The sequence below is a fragment of the Carcharhinus amblyrhynchos genome, chromosome 24 (assembly GCF_965287045.1).
Source record: "Carcharhinus amblyrhynchos chromosome 24, sCarAmb.v2.hapA, whole genome shotgun sequence".
Classification (NCBI taxonomy): Eukaryota; Metazoa; Chordata; class Chondrichthyes; order Carcharhiniformes; family Carcharhinidae; genus Carcharhinus; species Carcharhinus amblyrhynchos.
In genome coordinates this window covers 20,293,535-20,304,667 of record NC_137347.1, presented here as the reverse complement: position 1 = coordinate 20,304,667, position 11,133 = coordinate 20,293,535, and the positions used below count along the sequence as shown (strand labels likewise).

The 11,133-nt window shown below is 41.7% G+C and overlaps 1 protein-coding gene across 2 annotated transcripts in view; it reads right to left on the bottom strand.

The window, feature by feature from the left end:
• Window positions 1–10,893, bottom strand: part of LOC145357721 (bone morphogenetic protein 7-like) — a 64,710-nt gene extending 53,817 nt beyond the window's left edge. For both annotated transcript variants that reach the window (XM_080211145.1, XM_080211146.1), the window contains exon 1: window positions 10,243–10,893. In XM_080211145.1, coding sequence (XP_080067271.1) covers window positions 10,243–10,633 — 391 coding nt within the window. In that variant the 5' untranslated portion in view covers window positions 10,634–10,893. The remainder of the gene's footprint in view (window positions 1–10,242) is intronic.
• Between the last annotated feature and the right edge of the window lie 240 nt (window positions 10,894–11,133).

Genomic DNA, 11,133 nt, shown 5'->3' with positions numbered 1-11,133 from the left:
AGTCCAGACATCGATTGTGTCAGTCCTGCCCAGCTGTGCTACATCCTATGAAGCAGCTAACAAGGACCATGTCCCCAGGATAGCAGGGATGCTCCGTGGGCGGGGGAGCCCAGAGAGCCCAAGACTCTGTGCAATGGTCGGCAATTACACCAGACCAGGTAATTGGGGAGCTGAGAGGGTTGGAAGGGAAACCCTTCCACAGGATGGTTAGTGGATGCAGGTGTATCCCTCTAGAACCTATCGCGGGTTGAAGCGGTGGGGTGGGTAGGGAATTAAAGGCAGCTCCAAGTTATTAGTTTTTGGCCTCAGTGGATGATTCATCCAGAACCATTAAGTCCTTGATAATAACTCCAGTTTGCCCCTAAGTGGGCACTTAATTGCTAATTAGACACCCACCTGTTTCAGGTAAGTAACTTATGTGGTTTCATCACATCTCCAGCAACAGTGCAGAGGCTGGAATGCATTGGGGAATCAACCCAATGTGGACCTTTTCAGCTTCCCTCCAGATCCCACTAGTAACGTTACATCCATGAATCCCATAGGATTACACACAACGTACCTGCCTTGACTTCTCTCAGCTGCTGTCAATGGATTTTCCTCTGCCAGGTTTACAAATAGAAGGTGTGAATCGTAGTTAATGGCTGGCATTAATCAGTAAAAGGTTGCAGTGAGGAAAATTAAGCTGGGTCTTGGCCCTCTGCAATTGGCGGGTTTAAAATACTTTTATATAGCAACTCTCGTGACCTCAGGACATCCTAAAACATTTTACAGACAATGACATATTTCTAAACTGTTGTCATTGGAGGAAATTCAACAGCTAATTTTGCAAACAGCACACTCCCACAAATAGCAATGTGATCCTGACCAGATATCTAAGAACATAAGAACATAAGAAATAGGAGCAGGAGTAGGCCATCCAGCCCTTCGAGCCTGCCCCGCCATTCAATAAGATCATGGCTGATCTGTCGCTGCTCAGTTCCACTTTCCCGCCCTCTCCCCATAACCCTTAATCCCCTCTCCTATCAAAAACCCATCAACCCGTGTCTTAAAAATATTTAGCGAGGCAGCCTCCACCACTTCAACGGGCAGAGAATTCCAGAGATTCACCACCCTTTGAGTGAAGAAGTTCCTCCTCAACTCTGTTCTAAACCGCCCCCCTTTTATCTTGAGGCTGTGCCCCCTAGTCCTATTGTCTTTTTTGAGCGGGAAGAGTCTTTCCACCTCTATCCTATCCATCCCATTCATCATCTTATACGTCTCAATGAGATCTCCTCTCATTCTTCTAAACTCTAACGAGTACAAGCCCAGTTTATTCAGCCTCTCCTCATAGCTCAACCCCCTCAACTCCGGTATCAGCCTAGTAAACCTCCTCTGCACTCCCTCCAAGGCCAAAATATCTTTGCGCAGGTGCGGCGCCCAAAAATGCACACAGTACTCCAGTTGCGGCCTCACCAATGCCCTATACAGCTGCAGCAAGACCTCCCTACTTTTATATTCAATCCCCTTCGCTATGAAGGCCAGCATCCCATTCGCCTTCCTGACCACCTGCTGCACCTGCAAGCTGGGTTTTTGCGACTCATGCACAAGGACCCCGAGGTCCCTCTGCACCGTCGCCTGCTGCAGTTTTTCGCCTCGTAATCTGCTTTTGCAATGTTGGGTGAAGGATAAATATTAGTCAGAACCTGGGGAGAACATCCCTACCTTTCTTAGGAATAATGCCGTGGAATCCACCACACCTCTGACATTGCAGAATGCCCTCAGTATTGCACTGAGGTGTTAGCCTAGATTTTGTGTCCTTGGGCAGTATTTTGCTTTGAGGGCAAATACAGGTCTCGATGTTGCACTCTTGGAGGCAGCAACCCAACACTGAACTGATTGGCAAATTGATGTCCAGAGGCTGTGCGTGTCATCCAATTAAGGATGGTGGGTGGATTCTTGAAGCTGGAAGGCCAATAGGAAGCTCTCCAGTAAGGATGGAATGGCAACCTGCTGTTACAAGGAAGAGAGACTGGTGCCTTCTCTGCAATTTTAACAAATTTGAAATAAAAAGTGGTTTCAGCTGCCAGACCACCATTCCCTGCAACCAGGATGCTGCCTGTGTCCAGCTGTACTTCCAACATTACAGGGACCCACACTGGAAAATTCCAGTTGACCTCTGACCCATTGCCTTAGTTGGCCTTTTAATAACTGACAGGTAACTGTTTCAACCCCTACCCTGGCCTTCCCAAAATGGCTCACAGGTGGAATGGTGCTTGTAAATTACACACTCACTCATCTCCATTCCTACCCACATTTTCAGGTCCTAAAATTCCAGAGTGGGACATTCTAATGTACCTTTGACAATAAACGAGCCAATGAGACAAATCCAGTCCAGGTAAGCACAAAACAAATTCAAATGGAGAGATCATTTAACCTTTCGCATCTCATCCATATCATCTAATTGAATCAAAGAATTTCATTGCCAGCTGTCTATCAGGACACTGACTCCAAGTGTGAAAGAGCTTCCCTACATTTGCCCTACGTTGCCTTTTTACTAGTTTGCTCCTTTGCCCTGGTGTCTTGGCTTCTTTACGTTACGTGGTCACTCTAGTGTTACCCGGATTGAGAATGCAATTGGACAATTTTCTGATTTTTGACAGATTACAATCTTATGATGGTTAAAGGATAAAAAACCAAAATAATGTTTCACTCAATTTGATATGAAAGCGGTTTTTGAAACCCAAGTTCTTTATCTTCAATGTTCTCATTTCATTTACAAGGAGGACATATACAAAAGTATAAAAGGAAAATGAACAAATACTGGAAAGAAAATGTTTGAATGATTCAGTTAAAGGCAATTAATTTCAGATCCATTTTCCTTCTGTGAGGACATTTGGATACAATATTATTTAAAAGTAATTATTAGTACTGAAAGGGCACATTTTCTCTTTTAAAATTGCTGTCACGATGCAGCCTAATATTCTGTCCATTAGAACGCCAAGCACTTCATGGAATGAAGCAGATGCTATTTAAATGAATCAAGAGAATGGATGCACTCTTGATGCTTCTGAAATTTACCATACTGAAACAGTCACATCCTTAGGTAAGTGCAGAGCTGCCTGTGTTGCAAAATGTATCTTGTTTTTTGTCCATGAGACCCACCTTGAACCTCCCAACTCTTTGCTCACTGAAGTGTGGAACACTCAAATCCCCTTTCTAGCTGAGGTTGTAAATGGTTTCCGCTCCTCGACTACAGTCCTGCTCCCTTTCACATCTTCCATCACACTCTGCTTCAAAATTGTAATGTCATTACAAACTACCACCTCCATCTCCAACCTCCCTTTTCCCCATGGTTGTCAAGTGTGCCACTTTCACCCAAACCTTTCCCATAAATCTAACACTTGCAAATTTCCATCTGAAACAATTTTATAGCATTATTTTTTGTTCTACGCCCGGAAATGATAAACAGATTCCACAGATCCTTACTGCGTAACCTCAATTTAATAATTAACACCAGTATAAACCTGCAGCCAGATTCATAGATAACTTTTCATAAATACAAAGTTGAAGTGATTAGTCTGAAAATCAGGTAATTCAGCACTCAAAGTACAACTGAGAAAATGGTAGTTCAACTAACTCAGTGCTACACTTGAGTCTTCATCTTAAATCTATTTAAAAATACAACCAGTTTACAACAAATTTGAGGAAAAAAGGATTATCTGATTCTCATTACTCTGGATCAAGAATGCTGCAATGTTTCAATGTCACTAATGTGTATTGTCCAGAGATTCAGGGAAATGAATGGTCAGCGATATACTTCAGAAGAGTGTGCCTGATGTCCCAAATTGTTTTGGATGGTGCTAGAACCATAGAAAATTACAGCTCAGAAACAGGCCTTTTGGCCCTTCTTGTCAGTGCCTAACCATTTTTTGCCTAGTCCCACTGACCTGCACTTGAACCATATCCCTTCACACCCCCCTCATCCATGAACCCGTCCAAGTTTTTCTTAAATGTTAAAAGTGACCCCGCATTTATTACTTTATCCAGCAGCTCATTCCACACTCCCACCACTCTCTGCGTGAAGAAGCCCCCCCTAATATTCCCTTTAAACTTTTCTCCTTTCACCCTTAACCCATGCCCTCTGGTTTTTTTCTCCCCTAGCCTCAGTGGAAAAAGCTTGCTTACATTCACTCTATCTATACCTATCAAAATCTTATATACCTCTATCAAATCTCCCCTCATTCTTCTATGCTCCAGGGAATAAAGTCCTAACCTATTCAATCTCTCTCTGTAACTCAGCTTCTTGTCCTGGCAACATCCTTGTGAACCTTCTCTGCACTCTTTCAACGTTATTTACATTCTTCCTGTAACTAGGTGACCAAAACTGTACACAATACTCTAAATTCAGCCTCACCAGTGCCTTATATAATCTTATCATAACACTCCAATTTTTATACTCAATACTCCAATTTATAAAGGCCAAAGTACCAAAAGCACTCTTTATGACCCTACCCACCTATGATGTCACTTTTAGGGAATTCTGTACCTGTATTCCCAGATCCCTCTGTTCAACTGCACTCTTCAGAGTCCTACCATTTAGCTTGTACGTTCTACTTTGGTTTGTCCTTCCAAAGTGCAATACCTCATACCTGTCTGCATTAAATTCCATTTGCCATTTTTCAGCCCATTTTTCTAGATGGTCCAAGTCCCTCTGCAAGCTTTGAAAATCTTCCTCACTGTCCACTACACCTCCAATCTTTGTATCTTCAGCAAATTTGCTGATCCAATTTACCACATTATCATCCAGATCATTGATATAGATGACAAACAACAATGGACCCAACACCGATCCCTGCGGCACTCCACTAGTCACAGGCCTCCACAACCACTCTCTGGCTTTTTCCATTGAGCCAGTGTCTAATCCAACTTACAACTTCCCCAACTATACTTAGCGACTGAACCTTCCTAACTAACCTCCCATGAGGGACCTTGTCAAAGGCATTGCTGAAATCCAGATAGACAACATCCACCATCTTCCCTTCATCCACTTTCCTGATGACCTCCTCGAAAAACTCTAATAGATTGGTCAAACATGACCTACCATGCATAAAGCCACGTTGACTCTCCCTAATAAGTCCCTACTTGCTTACAAAGGCACAAATCTATGACTTGATAATTCCCTGAGAAGAAAATAGCTTATTCACAAAGTAGATCAAAAAGGTACTTCATAACGGCACCTAAAACATGTCCATGCTCAGACCACAGCCAGAAGGGTTTCAGAGCACTGTGTGGGTTGTAGAATCATATAATTATTTCAGCCTTTGTTCATGCTGGCATAAATCATCTAGTTCCAATTTGCTGTCTTTAATTATCACTAAGGTTTAATGTGCTGCAATTGGAGTAGACAGACATGTGAGAATGTGAGATCATCATAGAAAGAAATAAGAATGAAACATTCTCATTTGCATTGAATTGTTTTCTGTAACTCTCAGTTTGAATCTCTCCAATCAGGTTACCTTTCCAACACAGATCTGAAACAGTCCTAAAAATCTTCCTCATTCACCTCAACTACTTGGCAGCTTTTGATGAGGTCAATCACACAATTCACCTTCAAAGCCTTTTCCAGCTAAGTGGGGCTGTCCCTCACTTGGCTCTTCTTTTAACTATACAATCATGGCGATAACATCTTCAGCAATGTCTTCTCTTCATGTTCCCCTACCTTGACTTCTAGGGTTTTTTTCCACTTAAGCATCTATGCATTGCCCCTGGCACATCGGTCATAGGCACAGGCTGGGATTTTCTAGCCGTTCTTGCTGGTGGGATCTTCTGGTCCTGCCAACAGTTTCCCAGCAGCCGGGGGTGAATAGAATGGGAAACACTGTTGACAGAGGCCATATCAGAAGATCTTGTTGCCGGCTAATGGTGAGCTTCCTTCCCCCATCATGGGGACGTTGAACATCCCACTCAGTGGGTCTTTTTTGCCATTGGCAGACACGTAGAATCAATTGTTTGTCTGAGACCATCACTGCATGAGCTGCAATTTCTGTCACTTAAATATTGGGAGGCCCAAAGTTACCCCTCCCCTCATCCACCAGTACAAATTTTGTATCCTTGCCATTAATTCCATTCTCTCCCCAGTCTAATTCTGAACCAGACGTAGAATCATAGAATCCTACAGTGCAGAAGGAGGCCATTTGGCCCATCGAGTCTGCACCGACCACAGTCCCACCCAGGGTCTATCCCCATAATCCCATGCATTAACCCTAGCTAATCACCCTGACACTAATGGGCAATTTAGCATGGCCAATCCAACTAACCCACACATCTTTGGATTTTGGAGGAAACCAGAGCACCCAGAGGAAACCCACACAGACACAGGGAGAACGTGCAAACTCCACACAGACAATGGCCTGTTTACAACCTCAGCATGCAATTTCATCTTGACCAAGGTTGCAATCCCATGTCCCCTCCATCACAAATTTCATCTTCTTCATCATTACCTGCCTCTGCCTTAGCCCACCTGCTGACACAGCTCTCAACCATACCTTTTACAGTATGAGGGACCTAAAAATGTATCAAGGGATGGAGTATAATGTAAATAAACCAATGATGTTGAACAAATAAACAGAGCTTAAGACAGACAAGTCTCCAGGACCTGATTATTTCCAGTCTAGAGCATTCAAAGGAATAGGTGAAGAAATGAATTTTCTAAAGCTTTCAATTTGGAGTTACACTTTTGGATAGAAAAATGCAAATGTCATTTCATTATTTAAAAAGAGTGGGTGGGAGAAACCAGGTAAGTACAAACCTGTCAGTTTAATATCAGTTTTGGGGAGGTTATTGGAATCTATCAGAAATGGAGTGAATGATCAAATTTCAGCAGATTCAGCAAGAATGTGTCAAGCGTCGATCATTTCTGGTCTAATTGGATTTTCTAAGCAGGTCACTAGCATTTGTATAGAGGGAAGTGTTATGGATATTATCCATATGGGCTTCCAGAAGACCTTAGATAAGGAGTGAAATCAGAACATTTTTCACACCAAAAGGTAGAGGAAATAGAATTGCTACAGTGTAGGAGGAGGACATTCAGCCCATCGAGTCTGCACCAAGCACAATCCCACCCTAATCCTGTTACCCCCACATATTTACCTGCTAATTTCCCTGACACTAAAGTCAATTTACATGGGCAATTGACCTAACCAGCACATCTTTGGACTGTGGGAGGAAACCAGAGCACCCGAAGGAAACCCACACGGACCCGGGAAAAATGTACAAACTCCACAGAGACAGTCACCCGAGGCCAGAACTGAACTCAGGTTCCCTGGAAACTGTTTTCTCAAAAGCTGTGGGTGCTGGGCCAATCAGAATTTCCAAGATTCAAATTAATAGTTTTAGTAAGATATTAAGAATAAAGTTGGGCAAATGAAGTTGAAGGACAGAACAATCATGAATTGATTGAATTGGCAGAACAGATTAGAGGTGCAGAATAGCCTATTACTGCACCTACTTTCCTTTGGAATCTACAGACTCGATTATTCCAATGCTCTTCTGGCCAATCTCCCTCAATCCTCCATAAACTTCAGGTCCAATACTGTCCATACTCCACCATGCACCAATTCCCTTCATCCATTACAGCTGTGCGGTCCAACTTGCATTGTTTCCCAGAACGCATAAAATTTATAATTTTATTACTGTACTGAAATCTCTCTGGTCTTACCTGCCCTAACTCTAACTTTTATCAGAACTACAACCCTCTGAGAAATCCGTATTCCTCCAACGTTGGCATCTTGTGTTCATCTTTACATCCCTTTCCCTCACCATTAATTGCTGTTCTTTCAGGCCTTAAGCTTAGACATTTCATTAGAGTGTCTGTCTATCAATCAATCTCACTCTTCTCCTTGAAGAACTTCATTAATAAACTATTTGACAAGGCTTTTATGTCATCCTTCTCAATATCTCCTTCATTGGGTGGTAATGACATCTGTCTGATCATGCTGTGAGGTTTTTCTACATTAAAGGCTCTATATAAATGCAGCTTGTTGGTCTAGAATGTATCAAAATAATGATCAGGCTAATGAGATTCACCATTATTTCTGTGCGAATTGTACAGCCACATCAAGCAAGGGGCAGATATAGGGATAAACTCAAAAATCCAGAAGGAACCGTCTAAGATATGTCATTCTGTCATTTAAAGTTCATTTATTAGTCACAAGTAGGCTTACATTTACAATGCGATGAAGGTACTGTGAAAATCCCCTCCTCACCGTACTCCGGCGCCTGTTCGGGTACACTGAGGGAGAATTTATCATGGCCAATGCACCTAACCAGCGCATCTTTGGACCATGGGAGGAAACCGGAGCACCGGAGGAAACCCACGTAGACACAAAGAATGTGCAAACTCCACACAGACAGTGACCTAAGCTAGGAATCAAACCCAGGTCCCTGATGCTGTGAGGCAGCAGTGCAAAACACTGTGCCACTTAAAGGGTATTTTACAAAACCATATCTCACTGTTTTGCTTCACTGTTGAAATATATTGAACAGCATGAAGTTGTCTTATTTGCATGGTAGCTAAGAACTAAACTCAGCATAATGTTTCCAGTCATTCAAATCTTTTACTTACATGTTGCCAGTTAAATTGGCTAGCAATGAAAATTAACTGTTACAAGTGTGGATACTCACTGCTTCAGATTTTAATTGTTGGAGATATTTTCTATTCTATTTTCCCTTCTTATAGTTGACACTGCAATGAATTCACTCATTCTAATTTACACTTCCTTCTCAGTCTGTGAGCTAATAATTTCACAAACCCTAAATCTAAATAGTTCAGAAAATGCAGTTGCTTTCCCTATTCTCTCAGATACCAGATGCCCTTTTCTCCACAATGTAACGTCACCAGCCGACATTTACAGCAAGTTCTCACACACAATAATACAAACTGAAACATAAAGGGCAAATTGAACTAATGGCAAATGCCATTGAACGGCTGGTGACAGTAGATTCTGGCTCATTGCTGTGATTGTGCTTTAACATTGTACCTGACAGCATGTCATAAAGATGGAAAAGTGCAATAAATAATAACTTCCTCAGGGATGGGGCATACTTTGGCACAAAAACACTCCATGCTGTAGGATCTCAATATTTTCTGAAACTTTTAAAAACAATATGGCAACATCTAAGGCTACAATCAGGCATTTTGCAGTGAGTTATATGACACTATAAATTCCTGACCCTTACACAAAGAATTAAATTGAAAAAACAACTCAGACACAGGCCATTTATCATGTTTCACAGTTAGGGAGGTGTTAAAATTGATGCTGGATTTTGCCCAGTGTTGACAAAGCCACAATCATTCAGGTCCCCAACCTAAGCTAATTATCCAGCAAAGGTTTCTTCATTTGATGATGAGCTACATTCAGTACAGAGACAAATTCCAAACATCAATCATAGAAACCAGTTTTACATCACAATTTTTAGTACATCTGTAATCATTGGAAAGAACCTTTTTGTTGGCACAGAACTAACCATGAGATTCCCATGTCATTTGGAAATGTATTCCATAACGGATACATGGAATGCCCGGGATAGATACTGTGGTAATATACTGGAATAAACTGGAATCACAAACTTTAATGAATCAATTTTTAAGAATTAAAGATGAGACCTGGAGCCTAGATACTTTTATTAGCTATATTTAAAAAAAGGACACATTGTTAAAGGAAATTAACACAATGGCCTGCAGGATTACTGTTAACTTTTAGTTTAAAATCTTTTCTCACACTCAGACCCATAATTGGTAATTTACCTCCTGTCACCATTAAGTTGGCTGTTTCAGGTAGGCTTACACAGGGGTCATTATACAGAGAGAGAAGCATCACATATATATTCTGCATTAATGCCTACCTAAACTTGCACACCGTGCATGTTTTCAGCAGTGATTGAATTCAGCAAATCTACATCAGGTCAATAGATTTGTGCCACATTTCATTCCCATTAAGTGTGCAGTAATGTTGTAGCTGCTACAAAGCCAGAGTACTTTGGGAATATTTCAAGCAGCTAGTCTCACATTGTTTGCCGAAATGCAAAACACCGCTGACAAAGTGACTTCATGCTCAGGTTATACAATAGGCAGCTCACCAATGAGGAGCCAAACTCTGCACTTCAACTGGTCTATAACAAGTGCTGGCAGAGAATCATGTCTGCATTCAATCCATTAAAAATATGTAGACTGTAATGAACAAGACTTTTTCTTTTCAAACTTACCTACATTGACAAAGCTCATAATGGTGTCGGCTTGAGTGAGATAGGTGTCTTCCAGGGGCCTATGAGTGCTCTGGAACACATGAAAAGGCAACGATGCTCCAGGCCACCTGTCTGACTCTTCATTGGCCACAGTGCGGTAAAGATCCAACATGAAGACTGGGGCTGATGATGAACGTTTGAAAGACAACAAAGGCCTGGGACGCCGAGGTAAGCCCAGAATAGACAAGATCTCTTTCTGCATTTCTCGCCTCTCCCTGCTGTTCAGCCTCCGATGGATAAAACTTGAATGAGGCCGTTGTTTCATCAAGCTCCCATTAACTAAATCCAGAAACAGTCCCAGTAAGCAGATCAGAAGAAAAAGCGTCTTGTCACACCTCCGCATTCCAGCCATAACCAATAATTTCTGCTCTTTCAAATGATTTGATTGTTATTGATAGGAAAATTCAACACTTAAAAGTATCAAAAATTCCTCCAAAATTCTCCGCAGGCATGTAACTATGTATTCAGATTGCGAAGATAAAAAAAATCTGCTGTAATTAAAATACAAATTTATAAGGAAAAATATGCAAGAGACTTTAAAAATGCTGCAAGTTTAGTGCAGTTTTTTGATTACCATGGTTACCAGTCACAGCTTGAATGATTCCATGAGTTTTAAATCCTTTCATAAAATATGACAGTTGAATTCAGTTGCAGACTTACACTTTCAGTCCCTGAGCCTCCAGAGTCTGTATTTATTGAGTCTCAAGCTGTTTAAATGACTCAGGACAATTCCCCAGGGTTTGTTACTATCTGACTGGTTTGGCTGTTGTTGGATGATAGGTACAGCCCCAGGCCATTTAAACACCACAGTATCCGCATACTCCAGACTTGAGCCATACCATCTATATATAG